Raw genomic sequence first — 25,880 nt, forward strand, 5'->3', positions numbered from 1 at the left:
TTATGAAAACAATTGAATATTTATACTTTCATACACAGTAATCTGAAAAATGTGTACACAAAAGGACTAATCAGTCATGACCTGCACATCACCTGGAATCCCAGGTTAAAGTTACATTATCGTTCATACAAATGGTGCACAAAGACAGTTGTGTTCAGGCTGACTGCTGATCCTTTTACAAATGTTCTGTTGCAAAATAACAGCATGCACTGTCTCAATTATTTCTTTATTGCATAAACAATTTTATTACCATTTTTTAAAAAATCTTTTACATCCTCTAATAAAATATCAGTAATTTCAGAGCAGCAGAGAGAACCTGTCTGCCATCAAAATCCCAGTCAGAGGCACTGGTAAATTACTGCACGATGTTGTGGGCATAGAAAATCTGAGGAAATGAAAACAATCAACTTTTACAGAAACTACTTCCACCTGCTACAGAAGAAATTTTACAACTTGCATTATTTACTTCAATTCTTTTCACCCCACCATGCATGTTTTATTTACCTTATAATTGTGTGCAAGGGATTGAGCATGCAATTCAAGCTAAGATGCACAGGAGTTTAAGACACTCACCCAAAAGCAGATCCTGCATGGTGAATAAGGAAAAACAAATTGTACAAAACAGATGATGTTCAGAGCTAAAAGTCTTACTACTTGCTAACACATGTAACTGCATACAGCAATGGAATTTGGTGTCAATGAAAAACTAGAGCCAGACAGGAAGAAGGGGTGTGCCCTAAGGATGCCAAAGATTAGATGTGCCATAGAAACAGGGACCAGCCACTGGCCTAATCTTGAGAAGCAGGTATGGAGACAAAAATTGTCAGAATGGTTTCATTGTCACCAGAAATGCAATGCATGTATATAAACTTAAAGTGGACCAAATTAAATCCTGAGACCAGCAAATATTTTACAGCAGCACATTGCCACTTGATGGGTTAAAAAAAATTGTGTTGTGGCAGGAAATCACTCAGTAATTAGCAAAAGTTAAAAATCACAACACCAGGTTTATTTGGAAGCACTAGCTTTCGGAGTGCAGCTCCTTCAAAAGCTTGTGCTTCCAGATAAGCTTGTTGGACTGTAACCTGGTGTTGTGAGATTTTTAAACTTTGTCCACCCCAGTCCAACACCGGCACCTCCAAATATTTAGCAAAAGATTTCAACACCAAAATGACCAGTTTCCAGCAACTCGTCTTCAGACAGCAGCAAAAGCTTCAGTACTCATGATGCTACAGGAGCAATATGGGTCAAATGCCCATGAATTTCAATACACCCAGCAACGACACTGTGGAATTGAAAGGTTTGAAAGTAGTTTAGTGAAAATCACAGGACTTGAGTCAAGATTTATAGTGGTGAAAGCCTAAAACCCAGGGGAACGAAATTAAGGCCTGCAGTCCATTTCAAACATAAAAATACACTGCAAATCAATTTGTTTGCAGTAGGTTTTGTGCATGTCATGACAAGGGTTGGCTGGATGAGGATGGAATAAAGTTATGGATTAATAATGTGAAAATAGACATTGCAGAGGCCTAGATAAATAATGCCGCTCATTAGTTTGTGAAAAGTTCAGTTCCTATACTCAATGAAGAAGCACCCCTGTAAAAATTACACCCACATTGCCACAACCTAACATTGATCAGAACAGGTACTCAACTAATGGAGAAAAGAAAAACCTTCACAAAAGAGTGAGAATATATATATTCCTCCAATTGATACTTTGTATGGTTTCATCATAAAATCATGGGATGCTAACAGTGCAAGAACGGGGGTTATCAAATCATTCAAAAAAATGTGGCGTAACCAATTCATTGTTTGCATTAAAAAATGGTTTGTTGTGACAGGATGATTCTGAAACCAGAAGTGCCACATCTTATTCTCACAAAGTATCACAGGCACAATGACTCAGTGAATTTGAACTCAAAATTTTGTATTGGATGACACCAACAGTGAATTTGATGAGTTTTAAAACATTTTTCATTGTAGTTAAAGGTATCTTTGTACAAGTAATTTATTAAAACTATTTTACATTAATATGAATTACCAGTGCTATGTTTTCATGTTTTGAATATTGGATGACCCATATTTTATACTTGATATATACACTGTTCCAAAACCTGGGGTCAATCTTTGGAAGCTTCAAGGTTGATTTATATACCAACAACTAAGCTGAAAGTAATAAAAGCATGTTGCAAGATATCCTTCAATTCACAATTACTTGCTGTTATTGAAGCATTTTTTTCCTGAAAAATATTTTCTCATTGTTACTGACAACTTGATGGATTTTCAGTACAGAAATTATAGTACATTTCACAACAGTCTTATTGAGAAACAGCTCTAACATCAGATTACAAAAATATTCAGTAAAGAAAGAAAACTATTTAAGAGGAAGATAGCATAAAGCTCACGGATTGGACACAATTATGACCTTCACTAAATTACCAGGCCCAGATTTGGTCACAAAATTGCTCTCTTGTTCAGAGCACCCAAATAAGAGGGAAAGAACACAGAAGCTAGGAATGTTTACACCAAGAAAAAGAGAACTCAGGCAATTTTTGTAGCAATAGTTAACTTATTATATGTCTTGTTAATGCTCATTTATAAGTTTAATATATGGATAGTTTTTTATATAATGGTAAAACCTTTATTTAGACAGCAAGATGAAAAGATAGTTTAGGTGCATTTTTTTAAAAAAGACAGAAAATGGTGAATAGATGGGAATGTTTGGCAAAGGTTTTGATTTTTTAAAATTCACTCTTCCATCTACAAATTCAATAAAAAGTTGCATTAAGAAAAGATGTGCATTTATATAGCCCCTTTAATGCTCTTTGGATGCCCCAAAATGCCTTACTGCCGGTGACATACATTTGAAATATAGTCACAGGTGTTTTATGTGGGGAATACAGCAACTAATTTTCACACAGCAAATTCCCACAAACAAAAATGTAATGATGAACAAATGTATTTATGAAGCTGATTGAGGGATAAACATTAGCCAGGCTACAAGGAAAAAACTTTCTACTCTTTGAAATTTCTGTCCACCCGAGAGGGCAGGGCAACGGCTAAATACTTCATCAGAGAGACAGCTCCTCTGTCAGTGCAGGACTGCTTAAGTAAGACATTGGAACATGAATCTCAATTGTTGTGTTCATGTACTGGTCTGGAACTTGAACCTACAACCTTGTAATTCGATGAAAGTGTGTTATCCTCTGAGCCACTAATGATAACATAGAAAAAAGCTTTTTTTCCAGTAGAAGCAGGATCATGGGCTTGTACCATCTCTGAAACACAAGTCAGAAAAACTTCACATGTCCTTGGATTCAAACATTCAACTTTTTTAGATCTTCAAATCCCATTGAAATAGGATTTCTTATTGCAATATAGCAACTCACAAGTGGAAGGTACATGACATGGCATCTGTTGCAAATGAGCTTCTTCCTAGAAGGAAGGAACAGGAATTTCACAGCCAAAACCAATAGGGAAGAAGTCAAAAGCAATCAAAGTTATCACAGGCAGATGTGCAACTCAATGATTAGAACTAGTCAGTGTTTCTGTCACAGGAAAGTAAAGTTACTCGCAATGGTTCCAGCTAGCCACCATTGTCTTGTAAAATGCTTAAGCAGGATGTGTAATATTACAATTTGACAGGGAGATGGTGATCAAAGTCAAGAGTTGTCCTGGGAATCTTTTGGGGCTGTTGCCTCTACTTGTTGCCTGAATTCCATCCTCACCTGGCGATTTGACTCCAGCAATTCTCGAAGTTTTGCATTTAAAACATCGTTTTTCTCCTCAAGGTTGTCCAGGCAAGAGTTGATCTGGTCAAGCATCAAATTGAGTGCCACATATTCTGCCAAAGAAAGGTGGGGAGTGAAGTGAAGAATCCAATATTTCACTTACAGTAGCACTAGTTACAAAAAAAAGGAATACATATTTATGCTCTGCTTTTCTCCACACAAGATTTTTTATTTGTATATTATTCACCTCCCACGGTATTAGAATAGTTGGGCTTAGAGCTACTTGATCTGGCAAATATAGTTACTTGAAACCAAGAGGTACCTATCTTATCCTGATGCTCAGCAGGACTTCAATTGGGTTCAGACACCAAATGGCTCACAAGCTCAAAAGCAAAAATGGTATCTGCTTCAGCTTCAACAGGCCTCTGCTCTCACAAGCCCACAGCTGTATCTCACTCTATTCTCACTTGGAGAAAATGCCTGGGAAGGACTGCATTAAGGATTGCCACCAATGTTAATGATAACACAATGACTCACATTCACAGCCTTTGGATATCCCAAGGCACTTTATGCCAAATTAAGTAGTTTTCAGATGTGGTTACTGTTTAAATGCAAGAAACACTTCACACAGTTTAAACACAGTGAGATCACACACATTCAATTTGATGTAGATTGAGGGATTAAATGTTCACCAGGATGTTGGGAATTATTGCTCTACTCTTCATCATTGACTAGATCTCAGTCTAGCATTCTCATCTGAAACACTTAAACAATCAAAGTAGTTTGCAATATATAATTTCAGTTACATCACACTGTAAACTTTTGCTATAAATTGTCTTACAATCTTATAATTCACAACCACCTAATGAAAAGGAGCAGCACTCCAAAAGCTAGTGCTTCCAAATAAACCTGTTGGACTATAACCTGGTGTTGTGTGATTTTTAACTTTGTACACCCTGGACCAACACCAGCATCTTCAAATCACATCTGAAAGATGGCATCTCTGACAATACAATATGCACTCAGTGGATAAGCAAAATGAAACTGAATTCTGCAATTGCCATATAAACATAGAGAAGTACAGTATAGAAACAGACCCTTCAATCCAACTCATCCATACTGACCAGATATCCTAAATTAATCTAGTTCAATTTGCCAGCATTTGGCCCATATCCCTCTAATCCCTTCCTATTCATGTACCCATCCAGATGTCTTATAAATGTTGTAATTGTACAAGGCTCCACCAATTCCTCTTGCAGCTCATTCCATACACGCACCACCCTCTACAAGAAAAAGTTGCCCTTTAGGTCCCTTTTAAATCTTTCCCTTCTCACCATAAACCTATGGCCTCTAGTTCTAGACTCCCCCACCCCAGGGAAAAGACCTTGTCTATTTACCCTATCCATGCCCCTCATGATTTTATGAACCTCCCTAAGGTCACCCCATCTCGGGGTCTTGGTGAAAGTGTCTATAGGAGGGGTCCTATCAAAAAGTTTTAAAGTCGTGGTGGGGGTGGTGTTGAATCCGGATGGGGAGATGGACCTTGGGATTCGGATCTAGTGAATGGGAGGAGGCAATCTGGGATCGTGGAGATCTGATCGGATTCCACTCCCGGGATTTACCTTCATCAGACGCCTCCTCCGCCTCTTCCTCCTCCTGCCCCACAGGGACACTCGGTTCCCCATTCGGCCCCGACATGTTGCAGAATCAAAGGCAGCTCTCCCCCGAAGTCTCAGAAAACCTCATCCCTGACCTTCAAATGTAACAGACTCTCAGCTGATCAAGGTCCTCACTGCACGTGTCCCGGAGATGCCTGTGAACAATCTTTTCCACCTCTCTCCACTATAACAACCCTCATAAAATACGACAATTATTTTTTTTTCAGTTGTTGTAAGTATAACTTGAATATTTTAAAAATAAAACGGTTACAGGCACAGAAGAAGCCATCCAGTTATGGGTCTCGTTTGCTGCAAAATGTGGGCGAATTGATACACAGTTAAAGGGATAAATCATAACCTTAAATTGGTTTCCAGAATAACACAAAAACGGACTAAACTGAAAACAACAGGTAATGAATTGGAATTACTACAACATTTGTGATCATCTAAAGTCTCCTTGTATTTATATTGTATGTTATTTCATGACCTCGATGTATTCCACAGCATCTTAAATCAAACATCTATTTCATAACTCATCACTGTTGTAACTTCTTTGCTCTTCATCAAAATAGTGGCATGGAATCATTTATGGCCAACGTTTTGTGCTTTGGTTTAAAGTCCCATTTCAAAGACAGAACTGTGTGTCCAGTACACTCTCACAGTACTCCATTCCGAGTTCAGTTTGGATTTTGTGTTCAAATCTCTGGTGTGATACTTGATTTTACAACCTCCCGTCATGGGTGGACCATCATGGCCAGATCTGGATTTAACTACTTTCTTACATATCAAATGCTCAATTTCAATTGTTAAAGAAAATACTGGCCACCTGCCTGTCAAAGTTGCTGACACTGTTATGCTCCATCACGTTCACCAAGATCTGAAGATCCAAGTTAGTAATCAGGATTCAAAATTTGAAACAAAAGCAGAGATTTCTGGAGAAACTCAGCAACTCTAGCAGCATTGTGGAGAGAAAGCAGAGTTAATGTTTCAAGTCCAGTCTCCCTTCTTAAGAAATAAAAATCGAAATTGCTGGAAAAGCTCTGCAAGCCTGGTAGCATCTGTGGAGGAAAACTTTGGATCAATTGACCCTTCTTAAGAACTTGAGTGGCTACTCGCCATTCCAACTTAGAAATATATCACTTTCAGTGTCACTGGGTCAAAATCCTGGAATTGTTTCCCTCAGGGCATTGTGGATCTACCTACAGGACATGGACTGCAGCAGTTCAAGAAGGTAGCTCACCCCAAACTTTTCAAGGGGCAACTAGGGATGACCTATAAATACTAGGCCCAGCCAGTGATGCCTACATCGCAGGATTGAATTTTTTAAAGTGGTACTATTGTTTAAATGGTGATCTATGACTAATAAGTTATTTGAGAAAATGCCCATTGATCCAAAATAAGTTTGAGAATCATTGCTGTCTGGTCATCGAATACAGCGGGAAAGTGGAACTGAGGTAGAAGATCTTATCGAGTGGCAGAGCAGGCCATACGACTTACTCATTTTCCCATTTTGTAGGTTCATGAAGCTGGTTGTACGTGACCTTTTTGCAATGTAGCAAATGCTAATAAAATTTTGATTTAATTCATGAAGTTTTGTTTTGTTTGCCTGATTTGATCTTTATTCATTGTGTTCCTCGCAAAAAGGTGGTACTTCACTCTTTTAAGGTGATGGCACTAGTAGATTCGAAGATGCAAAAGTTGGATTAGGTTATTTGGAGAACATGTTTAGATCTGAAAAGTGATTGAGTGAGCTAATAATTTAATGTTGTACAACCAAAATTAAGTTCACCATCAATTTATTATTTGTCTCGAATAATAATATTTATGATTAACAACTTTTTAGTTGAAAATAAGAAGGCTATAATTGAGAGGGTTGAAGGGGACATCTGCACTATTCAGTGACGTACACCTTTAAGGAGATCAGGAGGAAACCTCGTTGTGTAAGAGAGATATGGCAGCTTCCTATATCAGAGCAAGGAGAGTTTGTGCCCGGTTTGTGGTTTACAGTAAGGCTTGCAATGGACAAGCCCTCGCACTGCATCCTGGCAGCAGGTTCTACTGGCTAGGCAGACATCTGCAGGAGAAGTCACCAGAAAGTCTGAAAGTTGGTAAAACTGCTCTGAGTGTTGCATTTGTGCTGGGTGGAACCTTAGGATTATACCACACTATCAAACACTACCTGCAGCAGGAACAGCACCGTGCCGAGCAGCAGTACACGAAGGTAAAATGTGCATGAGTAGCACAAAGAGGGGAGTTCAGGAGGTGTTAGTAATTTCTATACAGGTAGATAGGAAAGTTGGCACTACATAACGATTATACTGAATCCTTACGTTTTGGGGGAGGGGGGTGGAGGGAAAATTAGCACTGATTTTATTGCATGGCATTGATTCAATACAATGTGCTCGCGTATAGCATGCTTTGAAATCCATTGAATTTGTATGAATTTGCTTCCAAAATCTGTGCTTTACATGTAGATTTTGTCAGAAATGGAATACTATTCCTGCTTAATTGCTAGGGAACCGTTTATGTCTGAAGCTGAAAGAAAATTCAGATATTTTATTAATGTTGGAAAAACATGCAGTTGGTTGGTTTAATAATGTCATTTTCAGTTTCATGCTTGTTCCTGTTGGAAAACCCCTTGAAAATGTTAACATTCTTTCCCTTGTTGCTGGTAAATTGCCACAAGCTACATTTAATTTGGCTACTTATTAAGAAATCTCACTATCAAATAGTGAAATAATTAAGCTTTGTTGCATGTAGCAACCAAAATAAGATACCTCAAGTAAGCAAGTTAAGCCTTGCAACACAATTTAGTCATTACCCAATTAATGGTGGAATTTATCTACAATTCCAAGTAATAGCATCTGTCTTTGGATATGTCCAGAGTTCAGTCCTTGTGCAGTTCAGATTTGAGTTGATTTGATTTGATTTATTATTGTCATTTGTACTGAGGTGCAGTAAAAAGTATTGTTTTGTGTGCCATTCAGACAAATCATAACTTACATAAGTACATCAGGGTAATAGAACAAAATGCAGAATATAGTATTACAGCTACAGAGAAGGTGCAGAGAAAGATTAACTCTTACTATATGAGAGGTCTGTTCATAAGTCTGATAAGAGCGGGGAAGAAGCTGTAATTGAACCTGTTGGTATGTGTTTTCAAACTTTTGTATCTTCTGCCTGATATAAGAGAGTATAACAGGTTGGAGAGGTGTTTGATTATGTTGGCTGCTTTCAGGAAGTGGGAAGTGTAAACAAAGTCAATAGAAGGAAGACTGGTTTTCATTATGGACTGGGATCTGTTCACAACTGTCATTTGTTGCAGTCTTGGGCAGAGCGGTTTCCATACCAAACTGTGATGCACCCAGATGGGATACTTTCTTTAGTGCATTTATAAAAATTGGGAAGAGTCCTTGTGGACATACTGAATTTTTTTCGCCTTCTGAGGAAGTGGAGGCCATGGTGCTTTCTTGACTGTAGCATTGACATGGATGGACCAGGACAAATTACTGGTGATATTTACTTCTAGATTGTCCAGAGTTCTGTTGCTTAAGTTGAATTCTTATAGGATTTTCTGTCTTGTTAAGCTTATGTGACATTATTTATAACACTTATGAAGTCACCAAATCTGTAGCTTACTTTCTTATCAGGAGTAGGTTCTGTCTTCTCTGTTATATTTGTAGTGCGTTTGAAACACAGCCTGACCTCTCATTAACTCCTTAAATTCTTCTGCAGGCAATCTTAAGTACCCATTTGTCACAAGACAGCAAGTTATCAAACAGATTTTAAAAGTTTGTTTCTATAGCTTCAACACTTTCTTTTCCCAGGGATGGGTAATTGGCATATTGTTTTTAATTCCTTGTCCTGTTCCCAACAGTTTATTCCAGAAAGAATTATTGCTGATTCTTTCAATCCATGTAGTTAAAGTTTTGAAGTTTACAGTATCACATGCTGTTGTTTCAAGAAGTATATTGCTTAAGTTTCATTATTTGTATTTAGATAGCTATGTAAATATGGCATTATGTTTGCCTGCATTGCAGTCCTTCAAATTCCAGGTTATCCATTATCTGCTAAATGCTGAACAAACCCAAGTCTTTCTTTGTTGTGGTGTGAATTTTCAACACCGCAGTGTGTAGAGAATGTATAAACAGGAGAAATCCTTTCAACTTATTCCACCATTCAATTAGATTAAGGCTGATCTGAATCTTAACTCCACCTACTCACCAAGAGACTATAAGCTTTTTTTTCTGTTGCTGAACAAAAGATTATGAATCATTCCAAAATTACTAAATCATTGTTGGAGAAAAGAAATAACTACAATAACTTTTTCTCAAGAGAAAAGACCGATCTAAGTGTACAGTATCCATGGGATGTATCCTGGTGATCATTAACTTCAGGAAGAGAGGAGGAGGACATGGCCCTATTTACATCAAAGGAGCTGAGATGGAGAGGGTAAAGAGCATCAAGCTCCAAGGTGTGAAGATAACCAACAATCTGATCTGAACCTCTGTCTAAACACCCTATGATCTGTATGCCCTTTTTATTTCTACAATCTGCCTGTATTGCTCGCAAAACAAAAGTTTTCACTGTACGTAGGTGAATAAGAATACTAAAAGAATATCAGGATATGAAAAGAAGTAGCTACAATAATAGTGATCTGGGAGTAAATTTCCAAGAATCCTTAGATTCTGAAAATGTCTAAAAGGATTGGAAAACTGCCAAAGTAATAGCTTTATTTAAAAGGGGAAAGAGACAGAAAAAGGGTAACTAGGCCAATTAGCTTAACATCTAGAACATAGAACATAGAACAATACAGCACAGAACAGGCCCTTCGGCCCACGATGTTGTGCCGAACTTCTAACCTAGATTAAGCACCCATCCATGTACCTATCCAAATGCCGCTTAAAGGTCGCCAATGATTCTGACTCTACCACTCCCACGGGCAGCGCATTCCATGCTCTCACCACTCTCTGGGTAAAGAACCCACCCCTGACATCTCCCCTACACCTTCCACCCTTCACCTTAAATTTATGTCCCCTTGTAACACTCTGTTGTACCCGGGGAAAAAGTTTCTGACTGTCTACTCTATCTATTCCTCTGATCATCTTATAAACCTCTATCAAGTCACCCCTCATCCTTCGCCGTTCCAACGAGAAAAGGCCGAGAACTCTCAACCTATTCTCATACGACCTATTCTCCATTCCAGGCAACATCCTGGTAAATCTCCTCTGCACCCTCTCCAAAGCTTCCACATCTTTCCTAAAGTGAGGCGACCAGAACTGCACACAGTACTCTAACTGTGGCCTAACCAAAGTCCTGTACAGCTGCAACATCACTTCACGACTCTTGAATTCAATCCCTCTGCTAATGAACGATAATACTCCATAGGCCTTCTTACAAACTCTATCCACCTGAGTGGCAACCTTCAAAGATCTATGTACATAGACCCTAAGATCCCTCTGTTCCTCCACCTGACTAAGAACCCTACCATTAACCCTGTATTCCGCATTCTTATTTGTTCTTCCAAAATGGACAACCTCACACTTGGCAGGGTTGAACTCCATCTGCCACTCCTCAGCCCAGCTCTGCATCATATCGAAGTCCCTTTGCAAACGACAAATGCCCTCCTCACTGTCCACAACTCCACCTATCTTCGTATCATCTGCAAATTTACTGTATTAAAGGCTTATTATAAAGAACATAGTCAATCATTTATAAATACATAATATCGTCAAATAGATGGCACCCTGAAGGAGAAATCATACCAGACAAGTTTACTAGAATTGTTTGAAGATGTAATAAGCAGGACAGAGGGAAAGCGCTGGATGGAAAATATTTAAATTTTCAGAAGGAGTTTGATAAGCTACTACTCATTAGGCTAATTAATATAATAGGAACCCATGGTGTTGGAGCTAGTATATTAGCATGGATAGAGAATTGGCTGTCTGAATTTTCTGGGTGGCAATCTTTAACTGTCAGATGTCTAGTGGAGAGCAGAGGGATTGGTGCTGAGATCACAGTTATTGACAATATATATTCCTGACTTGGATGAGGAGAGCGAATCTATTATGACCAGGTTTGTGATATCACAGAAATAGGTGTGAAGTAAGTGGTGTTGATAAATCAAAGTCTGCAAAAGGCTATGGGGCAGGTTAAGCAAATGGAAAAAACGTGGCAAATGGAATATAATATGGGAAAATGTGAGGTTATGCACTTTGACAGGAGGAATAAAGAAGCTAACTCTTATTTAAATGGAGAAAGACTGCAGAAAGCTATAGTGCAGAGGCATTTCTGAATCCTAATGTACAATCACAAAAAGCCAGCATACCGATTCAGTAGGTAACAGAATATTGGCCTTTATTTCAAAGGGAAGAGTGTATCAAAAATAGGAAGCAAAGCTATAGTGGCATCTCTCCCTCCAACTGCATAATGTTTCAGCTTTCCAATCAGTCTTTTGTTCTCCAGATAATTTTGCTGATGTTCATCTGTCAGTCAAAGAGATTTGGTCAGTTGCTTGAAACAAAGTAATATTGAAAGAATGTTGGAAGTAAGCATGACAGTGGGAGGAGAAACTAAGTGCGCAGTGGAAAATGACACTTAAGGGCAATGGGCTTACTGACCTGTTTCTGTGCTGATGAGCTACGATTTTGTGATGTTGTACTGATATGTTTGTCAGTGCCCTTCCTACAGACATTAAATCACATGAGCTTTACCCTGTCTTTCGAGCATTTAACTGATATGAAGGTTCACTGATCAAGCTAACATCACAACAGCTTTGTTACATTCAGGAGCAGAAGCAGCAAAAAATGCTGCATTCACCTCACCTGTTGCTGCAGCTGCTGCACTGCATGCTCAGATGTGCTGGTACCCTCCATCTGAAGCATCTCTGCAAGGACTGATGTCTCGTCAGTTTTGTTAAGTTTCTAACTGCCCTTTTCTAAGAATTCACATTTCTCTGTGGAGTGATGCAGAAGGATAGACTGAATTTTGTTTTCAGGTTAGACTTTACTGAATGAGATTTTGGAGAACTGGCTCTTTTCACTTGACTTGGAAGGGATGGAGTGGTCACTAAGGACTGGATTTAAGAACTTTATCAATGAACTTTTTCCCATGTGGGAGGATCCTAAAATTTTTCTTACTGCACAGACTAGTAATTTTTCATGTTATAATGATTATATGCTGTGTGTCAATAACTTGCTTAAATACTGGCTGAGAGTCTTATGAAAACTGGTAGTGCCATCTCTGTGGTTATCATGAAATGATAAAAGGAGGGAATAAGAATGTGTATAAGGTATGAGCAGGTAGGGAAAGAGTTAAGTTTTGGGTTGCGTAACAAACACTCAGGTAGCATGGCTTTCACCAGGTACAAACTTACAGTAAACAATGAGGTGCTGGAGGCAAGGATAGTGGGTTAATGAGGTGAAAAGCATCCACTATGTAATACCAGTTAATAAGGTTAAGAACATCCATTGTATAATGCCAGATGGCTTAATCTTTACTGTTGGTGATCGCTGATTGTAACGGTCACCCAATCAATATAGATGTTGCCTTATTTGGATGCTGCTCCCTTTAAGTGACTATATAATTCCTTAAGAATCTGCTGTTCAGGAGAGGACCAAGAACTCTATCTCTCTGTGCACATGGGCGATCGTTCTCTCTCCCTCCAGGGCCCGGAATAAAGATGAAGGAGGTAAAGCCGTACTGTGCCTGAGTGTTTGCTCCGACAGATACGGGGATAGGGAAACGGGACGACAGGCAGGTACCTGATGTACAAGAAGGATGTACCTGATGACAGCAGAGTCCAGAACCAGAGGTCACAGTCTAAGGACGCAGAATAGGCCATCTAGGATTGAGATGAGGAGAAATGTCTTCACCCAAAGAGTGGGGAGCTTATGTAATTTGTTGCTACAGAAAGCAGTCTAGGCGAAAACACTATCATTTCAAGAAGGAGTTGGATATAGTACTTGTAGCTAAAAGGATTAAAGGATATCATGGGGAAAGCAGAAACAGGTTATTGAGTTGGATGATTAGTCATGATCCTGATGGATGACAGAGCAGACATAAGGGGCCAAATGACCTACTCCTGTTTCTATTTTCTTCATTGCACCCTGGTCAGATACATACAGGCAACCTCAAAACAAAAACATTGTGCTGCTTGGGCCAATCCTTAAAATAAATGCGTGAAATTTAATTCAACTGGAATTCTAAAAGAAAGTAGTATCTGTATTTATGTAGCACCATTCACAACATGAAGTGTCATTGTAGTTGTATTATAGGATACGTGGTCGTCATTTGTCCCAGATAAGCTCCCACAATTAGTAATGGGGTGGTAACTGGATCCTCTGTATTAGTGATACTATTAGTTGTTTGGGACAGGGGTTGATGGTGTGGCTCAGTTCTCGCACTTTAGTTGAAACCCTCTTTTCCATCTGTGCGTTTGCTTTGCAGCAGACTCCCAGTGCTGGCCTGTCACTCACGCTGTACCAGTATAAGACCTGTCCGTTCTGCAGCAAAGTTCGCGCGTTCCTTGATTTCCACTCGCTGCCTTATGAAATTGTAGAAGTCAACCCAGTCCTGCGGAAGGAGATCAAGTTTTCCAACTACCGAAAAGTTCCGATTCTGATCGGGGATGATGGAGAGAAAGTGGTGAGTTTGCACAAAAATAAATACACAGCATTATTTGGACAGACCAACTCTTTCAAAATATATAAGGAAAATAGTTGAGACCCTAACTTTTTGTTATTTTAAAGTTAAGTGTAAGCTGTTGTGTTCCGGATGCAATTCGTTTGGTCAAGCTACCAGGTTGGAAACCAAATAGATTTTATTTATACACTATAATTAAAATACTGACAAAAACAAAAGGAAAGAATTGGCTTAACTGTAACTCTATTGAAATGCTTAACTCGCACTAATTAACCATTTTAATATAGTAACATCCCATAAATACACCCTTGGCCAAGATAAATTCAGTAAAATAGATTGTGTCTCAGATGCAATTCTAGCAGCAGGAAGAGAACCCCAGCTATTGGCTGTAACAGAAAGAGGAATAAGAGCTTCCACATCCAGCTTCAAGACCCAGCAACTGCTACTGTAAGGCTAAAACAAAAAAAAAACAAGCCTGGCTCTGTGGGAGCTTGACCCAGCCATCCAGGCTGCTTCTATTGTTCCAACTTTTTTTAAAAACCCAAGGCCTCACAAGCTGTTTGTTGACTTTGAAGCACATTGCTTAACATCAACGTCTCAAACTTTCTTCACAAAAATAAAACAGGGTAAAATACACCTCTCAAAGCCATAGTGTCTTCACGGCATGAATTAATATTAGAATATTTTCACTTTTTGGGTGCAGTGGTCTGCCATGAATTGTTGGGAGTTAGGGGTCTTTTCCAAGGAGTGCTAATTATTATCATTGTGAGACGAGTGGAACATGTAGGCCAGAACTTGATGGGGATGGCATGTAATTTGATTTTCCTTTACAATAGTCTTTGCACAGTGGGTAGTCCTCTTGCCTCTGAGTTAGTAGGTTGTGTGTTCAAGCCCCAGTTCGTACATTTGAGTATAACAATCTAAACTGATTCTCCCAATGCAGTTTAGTGAGACCTGTGTCATCTGAGGTGGTATTTTTCAGATGTGTTATTTAAAAAAAGGCCCTGTCTGCTCTCTCACGTGTAGCCATTAAAGGATCTCAAGATTCTATTTGAAGAAGAGCGAGGAGAGGTTCTCTAAAATCCTTCTTCAATATTTATCCCTTAATCAACATGCCTGAAAGAAAGATCATTTTCTCATGTTTATTGTTGGATCTTGCTGTGTTCCTTGCACTACAACGGTGACTATGCTTCAAAAGTACTTCATCACTTGCAAAGTATTTTTGGGACATCTGAAATTGCTGCTACAAAATGCAAATCTGTCTGTCTTTCCTAATATTCAGTGTTGCGTGCCTCATATTTAAGCTGTTACGCTACCGTATCTCATGGTAATGAGCTGTCAACAATATCTATATATAGTTGCTCAACTGAACTTCATATCATAGAAATGTAAAGAACTGAAGAGGCCATTCAATCACCATGTCTGTGCCAACACTTCATATCCAGCAGGTCCCATTCCCTGGCTCATTCCCCATAACACTGCATGTTGTTCTTTTTAAAGTAATTATTCAATTCCCTTTTGACAGTTACTCTTGAATCTGCCTACACCAGCCATTCAGACAGTGCATTCCAGATCATGACAACATACTGTGTAATAAAAAGTTATCTCCCCGATCCTTTATCGCAACTATAAAATTTAGTTTTCTATTTCCAAATTAGTGACATGAATTGAGAAGTGTTTTCTATTTTTCACATTAGTGACACCAACTAGGAAGTTAAAAGTTAGACAGTGACTTCAGGATCTGGAAATGCACTTGAATCCTTTCAGGACGATGACTGAAGCCACATAATTTTGGATGACACTTGTGAGGGAGTGCTGCATTGCACCGGATGCTGTCTTCCCCTTTACAGTTTAAATTATCAGCTGCTGGCACAGTTCAAGTACTGTTTAAGATCATGTGAAATTCTTGGTGCAGCACACTTTTCCCAGTCCTTTCCAGCAGTCAATCAATGAGCTCAGTATGGAATCTTGCTTTGTACAGAAAGCTGCCACATCTATCAACTTAGATTTCAGAATATTTAATTTCACATAATAAAATTTTGGGGTATTTGTAAGGTATGGTAAAGTATTATCCATTTTTTGTTCTCTCTCTTTCTTTGTTCCTCCCCCACCACCTCTCCTCTGTCTCCCTATTCTTCCTCTGCCTCTTTTCTCCCTCTATCGTCACTTACTCTTCACCTGATTTCCCACTTCTCTTGTCATTGAATTTCTGATGAATATTTTTAGAGAAGTAAATGAAATGAATGTGTTGAAGTAAAGATATTGGATTGAATAATAAATTTAAATGAAAGGTAAGTAGATTTTAACGGATTTAATTTTCTTTTCTTTTTATTTCCAGCAAATCAATGATTCCTCAGTTATCATCAGTGCTATAAAGACATATTTACTGTCAAGGTAATTCTGATGTGGTTACTACCAATCATTTAGATGTTTTATTTCTGAAAGCTTTTGCTTTGTGCAACTTAGATTCTCTTTAGAATCAAATCTTTGTAGTTCTGCCTTTTACATTTTTCAAAAGAATGCCTGTTTTCCCCACTAGGCATTCATTTTATTTCTAGATTTGCTCCGTTTTGCTTGAGATCACCTTTTATTGTCCAGTTATAAAGCTGATATTTTTACTTGTTGTTTATTCCACCCTGCCAAACCCCATTCCCCGCCACCCCACCACTAGATTTGAACTCCAAAAATCACTGTCGGTTTTTCCAGAAACATTAATTTTATTTTCCTTCTGTGTCCCAGATGTTGATGGTTGCAGGTGCCACACTTTAAACCTTTTACACCAACACATCCACTTCCACATGTGTACACTTACATACTTACAACACACATGCGTTCACACACACACCTACACACTGCTTCAGTAATTTCGAGACCTGTATCCAATCTATTTTTCCCTCTCACACACTACTCTTCTGTTATTGCTCCCACCTCCTCCTCCAAGTACTTAAAACACATTACCATCTATTCTATCTCTCACACTTGCAATATCATAAACACAGCTATTTTATATCCATTTCCTAAGCACCCCAGTCCACTGGTTCTGAAAACCCCCAAAAGTTATAAGGACTTGCTTTTTCTTTGCAATAATAGGAATGAGATAAAGTCGGGCTCTGGTGCTGAAGTATATTAGTTTGCGAACCATGCAGATCTATCGATTCAGAGGCTAGCATAGCAACCTAGCTTTGGCCTATAGGCCAATGCAATTGCCCATGGAAATTGAGATTTTTTTTTCCCTTCTTGCATTTCAACTTGCAGCTGATTGGTGTGCTATTCGTGCAGTGTGCAGAAGGATAGTCGTCTTGTACTCTATTCGCGAGCTTCCCCAACCCCACCATGTCATCAGCAAAAATTCCACCCTTCCCCAGCTAACTTCAGTTCTGTTGAAGGGTCACTGGACTCTAAACATAAACTCTGTTTTCTCTCTATTAAGGTCTGTGTTTCTCCAGCACTTCTACTTTTGTTTCGTATTTCCATTCTTAGTGTTTATTTTTGCTTGCCAGTTATATTGGGGCACAGAAATCAGTTTTTTTTTGTAAATTACAGTTCAGTTCTGTTCAAAAGCTTTAAAAAGATACGACCTGTGCCAAAAGGAATCTGCTTAATTTGTACAACCTTTCTGTAGGACCTATAAACTAGTGCAATTAGCATAAACAATAAACTAATTAGCAAAGCAATTGACAAAACTAATTAACAACACCAGGCATCACCTAGTACTATTAATTTATACTAATTGTACTTATTTATAGGTCTTCAGAAAGGTTGTACAAATTAAGCTGATTCCTTTTAGCACAAATACTATATAACCAAGCTTTTTAGAGCTTTTGAATGTATTTTTAAATAATTTGCAAAGAAAATCATTTAGGGACATAGGATCAAAGAGATGTACAGCACAGGAACAGACTCTTCAGTCCAGCACATCTCTGCTGACCAGATATCCTAAATTGATCTCATCCCATTTGCCAGCACTTAGCCCACATCCCTCTAAACCCTTCCAATTCATATCCCCATCCAGATGTCTTTTAAATGTTGTAATTGTACCAGCCTCCACCACTTCCTTTGGCAACTCCTCCTATATACGCACCTCCCTCTGTCCCTCCGTATGACTAGCAAATGAAAATAAACAATAGGAATGGAAGATGCTGGAAATTTGAAACAAAAACAGAAAGTGCTAGACCATGGCCTCTGTTTTTAAAAAAGAACTCAGAGGCTAAAATCCTGTTACTAAGTCACCCTTCATTTACACACAGAGTCCTTGACGCTAATCCAGCTCTGAGTGAACAGAATATCTGACACTCCTGTTTGTATTAGTCAGCCAGCATTCTCTGATTGGAGCTGTTAGTCTGTTCCAATCAGAGAACTCGTATTCTATGAGGTTCATTTGGCTGACCTCATTACAACCACTATAGCCTAGTGGATTATCGCTAGATCATTAATTCAGAAGCTCAGCTAATGTTCTGGATTTGAACGGCAGATGATGGAATTTGAATTCAATAAACAAAATCTGGAATTAAGAATCTACTGACCATGAAACCTTTGCCGATTGTCATAACAACTTATCTGGTTCACTAATGTCCTTCAAGGAAGGAAATCTGCCATCCTCACCTGGTCTGGCCTAATGTGAATCCAGCAACGTGGTTGACTCTCAGTCACTGTCTGAAATGGCCTAGCAAACTATTCAGTTCAAGGGCAGCTAGGGACAGGCAATAAATGCCAGCCAGCCAGCAATGCCCATCTAGTATAAGTGAATTAAAAAAAAACACTAATTAATTCAGTTAGAGTGGCGGTATGGCCAATTTTGTGGGCAGGATAGCTTTGAACAAATTGCTTTCTAAGCTAATGTAAAAGATTGTGGATATCTAAATTGTGCTGGATGCAATTTGCACTTAAAAGTCCAGGGTCTTTTACACTGTTTTGGTCAATTTCAGACACATTGCACCAAAGAAAAACTAGCTCAAGCAGAGCAGAAGGAATCTATCCTTGTGCCCACATTAATGTGTGAGCCCACTAGAGTAGGCCTAGAGTCACCTGAGGTTCCTCGTGAATTACCTCACCAATTCTCTGGAAAGGATAGCCTACTTCAATTCGCCTCTTCTCTTTACCCACCCCTTACCTTCATGATACACACTGCTCATGAACCGGATGGATGCGTGACTACTGGTGTCAATCAGCCATGTGAAAACTCTCTCGTACTGCTCTTTGAAAGCATTGTTATTGTAAATGCTAGAACTGTTTTACATGTTTGTGAGCAGAAATCTACAAAATGGATTTTGGAAGTATTGTAAACTGTGAAAAAGATAGTGTTCAACCTCAAGAAGGATACAGGCTGGTGTAATGGGCCCAGAGAAGTGCAAAGTGGTACATTTTGGTAGGAAGAATGAGGAGAGGAATTATAACATAAAGGGTCCATTTCTGAATGAACTGCAGGAGGAGCGAGACCTGGGGATATGTGCATAAACCATTGAAGTTGGTAGTTCTGAGGAAAGGTCACGATAACTCTGATTTCTCTCCACAGATGCTGCCAGACCTGCTGAGCTTCCTTTGCAATTTCTGCTTTTGTTCCTGATTTCCAACATCTGCAGTTTTTATTAAAGGTGACAGGACAGTTGGGAAAAAAATAGTTAAAAAGGCAACAAGGTACTGAGCTTTGTAACTTGAGACAGGATTTTTAAAACATCAAGCAAATCATGGTGAACTTTTCAAAAGTACTGGTTTGGCTCTGGAGGATTGTCGAGAGTGTGGTGCTGGAAAAACACAGCAGGTCAGGCAGCATCCGAGGAACAGGAGAATCAACATTTCGGGCAAAAGCCCTTCATCAGGAAGATTGTGTCCATTCTGGAAGTATACTCTCCAGTTTCCACTACCTGTGGGTTGACCTGTGCCAGAAGGTACAGGAGTTTAGGATTAACCTTTAAAGCCACATACAGACCCAGAGGAGTGACTTGTGACCATGAGTAAATGTCATCCTTGAATGTAAGGGGAACGCTGATGGCAACAGATCAGGAAGGACATTAATGCTTTGGAAAGGTGCACAAAAAAGATAAAGGAATAAAATTATTCCAGGAGTGAGGGACTTCAGTTACAGAGTCAAGGGATGTACAGCATTGAAAGAGACCCTTTGCTCCAACTTGTCCATTAACCTAAATAAATCTAGTCCCATTTGCCAGCATTTAGCCCATATCCCTCCAAACCCTCCCTATTCATATATCCATCCAGACGCCTTTTAAATGTTGTAGTTGTACCAGCCTCCAGGAGTTCCTCTGGCAGCTCATTCCATACACACACACACCACCCTCCGTGTGGAAAATGTTGCCCCTTGGGTCTCTTTGAAATCTTTCTGCTCTCACCTTAAACCATACCCTCTAGTTTTGGACTCCCCTTGTCTGTTTATCCTATCCATGCCCCTTGTGATTTTATAAACCTCTATAAGATCACCCCTCTGCCTCCGACACTCCAGGGAAAATAGCCAGAGCCTATTCAGCCTCGCCTATGTCCTGGACAGCCACAACATGACCTCCCAACTCCTATACCCAATGCACTGACCAATAAAGGCAAGCATACCAAATGTCGCCTTCACTATCCTATCTACCAGTGACTCCATTCACAAGGAGCTATGAACCTGCACTCCGAGGTCTCTTTTGTTCAGCAACACTCCCCAGGATCTTACCATTAAATGTATAAGTCTTGCTTTGATTTGATTTTCCAAAATGCAGTATTTATCTAAACTAAACTCCATCTGCCACTCCTCTGCCCATTGGCCTATCTGATCAAGATCTCATTTTACTCTGAGGTAACCTTCTTTGCTGTCCACTACACTGCTAAATTTGGTGTCATCTGCAAACTTATTAACCATACCTCTTATGTTCATATCCAAATCATTTACATAAATGAAGAGCAGTGGACCCAGCACTGATCCTTGTGGCACACCATTGGTCACAGGCCTCCAGTCTGAAAAGCAGCCTTCCACCACCATCTTATGTCTTCTAACTTCAAGCCAGTTCTATATCCAAATGGCTAGTTCTCCCTGTATTCCATGTGATCTAACCTTGTTAACCAGTCTATCATGACGAACCTTGTCAAACACCTTACTGAAGTCCACAGAGATCACCTCCACCCCTCTGCCCTCGTCAATCTTCTTTGTTACTTCTTCAAAAAACTCAGTCAAGCTAGTGAGACACTATTTCCCACGCAGAAAGCTGTGTTGACTATCCCTAAGCAGTCTTTGCCTTTCCAATGCAAATCTTGTCCCTCGGATTCCCTCCAACAACTTGCCCACTGCCAACGTCCGGCTCACTGGTCTATAGTTCCCCAGTTTTTCCTTATCACCTCAAATAGTGGCACAACGTTAGCCAACCTCCGGTTTTCCGGCATCTCACCTGTGTTTAACAAAGATACAAATATCTCAGCAAGGGGCACAGCAATTGCTTCCCTACTTCCCACAGACTTCTAGGGTTCTCCTGATTAGGTCTTGGGGATTTATCCACCTTTAGGCACTTTAAGCCATCCAGCACCACCATCTCCCGAATATGGACATTTTCAGATGTCGCTATCTACTTTCCCACATTCATACCTTCCATATCTTTTTCCACAGTCAACATTGCTGCAAAATACTCGTTCCGTATCTCCCCTATCTCCACATACAGTATAGGTGGCCTTGCTGATCTCTAAGGGGCTCTATTTTCAAGGTAACCGTTTTGTCCTTATGTATTTATAAAATTCCTTTGAATTCTCCTTAACTCTATATGCCAAAGCTATCTAATGTCCCCTTTTTGCCCTCCTGATTTCCTTAAGTATACTCCTCCTATTGCCTCAAGTCTTCTAAGGATTCACTCCATCTCTGCTATCTATACCTGATGTGGAGATGCCAGTGTTGGACTGGGGTGGACAAAGTTAAAAATCACACAACACCAGGTCATAATCCAAAAGGTTTATTTAGAAGTACTAGCTTTCGGCACGCTGCTCCTTTGTCAGGTTGCTACCTGATCAAAGAACAGCACTCTGAAAGCTTTTACTTCCAAATAAACCTGTTGGACTATAACCTGGTGTTGTGTGGTTTTTAAGTTTGTCTAGACCCGATGTATGCTTCCTTCTTTTCCTTGACTGAAACCTCAATTTCTCTAGTCATCCAGCATTCCCTACACCTACTAGCCTTGCCCTTCACCCTAACAGGAACATACTGTCTCTGGATTCTCATTATTAGATGGATAGAGAACTGATTGGCAACAGGAGACAGAGAGTAGTAGAGAAAAGGAGCTTCTCAAAATGGAGACCTGTGACCAGGGGTGTCCCACAGGGATCCGTACTGGGACCTCTGTTTGTGATATACATAAATGATTTGGAGAAAGGTGTAGGTTGCCTCATTAGCAAGTTTGCAGATGACATGAAGATTGGTGGAGGAGCAAATAGTGAAGGGAACTGTCAGACAGTACAACAGAATATAGATAGATTGGAGAGTTGAGCCGAGAAATGGCAGGCGGAGTTCAATCCGGACGAATGTGAGGTGATGCATTATGGAAGATGCAATTCCAGAGCGAATTATACAGTAAATGGAAAAGTCCTGGAGAAAATTGTACAGAGAGATCTGGGTGTTCAGGTCCATTGTTCCCTGAAGGTGGCAAAGCAGGTCAGTAGAGTAGTCAAGAAGGTATATGGCATGTTTTCCTTCATCAGATGGGGTATAGAGTACAAGTTGCTAGGTAATGTTACAATTGTATAAGACCTTGATTTGGCCACACTTGGAATACTGCGTACTGTTCTGGTCACCATATTACCAAAACGATGTGAATATTTTGGAGAGGGTGCCGAGAGGTTCACCAGGATGTTGCCTGGTATTGAGGGTTATAGCAAAGAGGAGAGGTTGAGTAGATTAGGATTATTTTCATTGGAAATAAGACGGTTGAGGGGGGACCTAATTGAGGCCTACATTATCATGAACGATGTAGACAGGGTGGATAGTAAGAAACTTTTTCCCAGAATGGAGGACTCAATTACTGGGGGTCATGAATTCAAAGTGAGAGGGGAAAAGTTAGGGAAGATATACGTGGAAAATTTTTTAGAGGGTAGTGGGTGCCTAGAATGCGTTGCCACTGGAGGTGGTAGGGGATGGAATGATAGCATCATTTAAGATCTATCGAGACAGATACATGAATGGGTAGGGAGCAAAGGGATACAGAACCTTAGAAAATAGATGGCAGATTTAGATAGAGGATCTGGATCGGCACAAGCTTGGAGTGCCGAAGGGCCTGTTTCTGCGCTGGAATGTTCTTTGTTCTTTTTTTTAAGGCTTTTCATTTTCCAGTCATCCCTTACCTGCAAACACCTACCCCCAATCAACTTTTAGAAGTTCTTGCCTAGTACCGTCAAAATTGGCCTTCTTCCAATTTAAATTTTTAGATCCGGTCTATACTTTTTCCATTACTATTTTAATACTAATAGAACTATGGTCTCTGGCCCCCAAGTGCTCCCTCATTGACGCCTCAGTCATCTGCTCTGCCTTATTTCCCAAGAGTAGGTTGGGTTTTGCACCTGTTCTAGAAGTACATCCACATACTGAATCAGAAATTTTTATTGTGCATGCTTAACAAATTCCTCTACATCCAAGCTTTAACACTATGGCAGTCCCATTCTGTTTGGAAAATTTGAAATCCCCTACCATAACCATCCTATTATTCTTACAAATAACTGAGATCTCCTTACAAATTTGTTTCTCAATTTTCTGCTGACTATTGGGGGGACCTATAGTAGAATCCCAATAAGGTGTTCATCCCTTTTTTTTTATTTCTCCACCCAAATAACTTCCCTGGACATATTCCCAGGAATATCCTCCCTAGTTGTGAAGCATGGACTGGGAGCAATTGCTACATGGAAAGGGCACTATAGACATGTGGAGACTGTTTAAGGAACAGTTGTTGCGAGTGATGCATAAATGTGTTCCTCTGAGACAGGCAAGATGGGGTAAGATAAAGGAACCTTGGATGATGAGAGCAGAGGAGCTTCTCGTCAAAAGAAAGAAGGCAGCTTATGTAAGGTGGGGGAAGCAAGGGTCTTGCTCAGCTCTAGAGGATTACAGGTAGGCGAGGAAGGAGCTCAAAAATGGTCTGAAGAGAGCCAGGAGGTGGCATGAAAAAGGCCTGGCAGGAAGGATTAGGGAGAATCCAAAGGCATTTTACACGTATGTGAGGAATAAGAGAATGATCAAACAAAGAGTAGGGCCGATTAGGGATAGCATAGGGAACTTGTGTATAGAGTCCAAGGAGATAGGGAAAGCCCTAAATGAGTTTTTTGCTTCTGTCTTTACTAAAGAAAAGGACCTTGTAGTGAATGAAACCATTGAGGAGCAGGTAAGCATGCTGGAACAGATAGAGATTGAGGAAGCTGATGTGCTGAAAATTTTGACAAACATTAAGATTAACAAGTTGCCAGGGCCAGACCAGATTTGTCATCGGCCGCTTTGGGAAGCGAGAAATGTGATTGCTTCGTCGCTTATGAAGATCTTTGTATCCTCGCTCTCCACCGGAGTGGTACCTGAGACCTGGAGGGAGGCAAATATAATTCCTCTCTTCAAGAAAGGAAATAGGGAAATCCCTGGCAATTACAGACCAGTCAGTCTCACACCTGTCGTCTGCAAGGTGTTAGAAAGGATTCTGAGGCATAGGATTTATGACCATCTGGAAGAGCATGGCTTGATTAAATGCAGTCAGCAAGGTTTTGTGAGGGGCAGGTCATGCCTCGCAAATCTTATTGAGTTCTTTTGAGGATCTTACTAGACAAGTGGTTGATGAAGGTAGAGTGGTGATGTGGTGTATATGGACTTCAGCAAGGCATTTGATAAGGTTCCCCATGGTAGGCTTGTTCAGAAGGTCAGGAGGAATGGGATACAGGGAATTTTAGCTGTCTGGATACAGAATTGGCTGGTCGTTAGAAGACAGCGAGTGGTAGTGGAAGGAAAATATTCTGCCTGGAAGTCAGTGGTGAGTGGTGTTCCACAGGGCTCTGTTCTTGGGCCTCTACTCTTTTGTAGATTTTATTAATGACTTGGATGAGGAGATTGAAGGATGGTTTAGCAAGTTTGCAGACGACACAAAGGTTGGAGGTGTCGTTGACAGTATAGAGGACTGTTGTAGGCTGCAGCGTGACATTGACAGGATGCAGAGATGGGCTGAGAGGTGGCAGATGGAGTTCAACCTGGATAAATGTGAAGTGATGCATTTTGGAAGGTCAAACTTGAAAGTTGAGTACAGGATTAAAGACAAGATTCTTGGCAGTGTGGCGGAACAGTGGGATCTTGGTGTGCAGGTACATAGATTCCTTAAAATTGCCACCCAGGTGGACAGGGTTGTTAAGAAAGCATATGGTGTTTTGGCTTTCATTAACAGGGGGATTGAGTTTAAGACCCATGAGATCTTGTTGCAGCTCTGTAAAACTTTGGTTAGACTGCACTTGGAGTCTTGTGTCCAGTTCTGGTTGCCCTATTATAGAAAAGATGTGGATGCTTTGGAGAGGGTTCAGAGGAGGTTTACCAGGATGCTGCCTGGAATGGAGGGCTTATCTTAGGAAGAGCGGTTGACTGAGCTCGGACTTTTTTCATTGGAAAAAAGAAGGAAGAGAGGGGACCTAATTGTGGTGTACAAGATAATGAGAGGCATAGATAGAGTTGATAGCCAGAGACTTTTTCCCAGGGCAGAAATTGTTAACATGAGGGGTCATAGTTTTAAGCTGTTTGGCGGAAAATATAGAGGGGATGTCAGAGGCGGGTTCTTTACGCAGAGAGTTGAGAGAGCATGGAATGCATTGCCAGCAGCAGTTGTGGAAGCGAGGTCATTGGGGATATTTAAGAGACTGCTGGACATGC

At 40.1% G+C, this 25,880-nt stretch overlaps 2 protein-coding genes across 6 annotated transcripts in view; one reads left to right on the plus strand and one right to left on the minus strand.

Annotated features, from left to right (window-relative positions):
• bbln (bublin coiled coil protein) lies at positions 1-5,526 on the minus strand. Its single transcript, XM_072565977.1, has 2 exons — positions 5,354-5,526; positions 1-3,844 (listed from the first exon to the last, which is right to left on the minus strand). The coding sequence occupies exons 1-2, from the start codon at positions 5,427-5,429 to the stop codon at positions 3,663-3,665; spliced, it is 258 nt and encodes an 85-aa protein (XP_072422078.1). The 5' UTR covers positions 5,430-5,526; the 3' UTR covers positions 1-3,662.
• Positions 5,527-5,670: 144 nt separating this feature from the next.
• The window catches only part of ptgesl (prostaglandin E synthase 2-like), a 29,728-nt gene continuing 9,518 nt past the window's right edge, over positions 5,671-25,880 (plus strand). For 2 of the 5 annotated variants that reach the window (XM_072565974.1, XM_072565972.1), the window contains exons 1-3: positions 7,340-7,610; positions 13,838-14,035; positions 16,371-16,426. In XM_072565974.1, the coding sequence (XP_072422075.1) occupies positions 7,341-7,610; positions 13,838-14,035; positions 16,371-16,426 (524 nt within the window). In that variant the 5' untranslated portion in view covers position 7,340. Of the gene's footprint in view, positions 5,800-7,339; positions 7,611-13,837; positions 14,036-16,370; positions 16,427-25,880 lie in introns of those variants that run through there. The other 3 variants (XM_072565975.1, XM_072565976.1, XM_072565973.1) reach the window with 3 other exon arrangements.

This window comes from Chiloscyllium punctatum, chromosome 49 (genome assembly GCF_047496795.1).
Source record: "Chiloscyllium punctatum isolate Juve2018m chromosome 49, sChiPun1.3, whole genome shotgun sequence".
NCBI classification, from domain to species: Eukaryota; Metazoa; Chordata; class Chondrichthyes; order Orectolobiformes; family Hemiscylliidae; genus Chiloscyllium; species Chiloscyllium punctatum.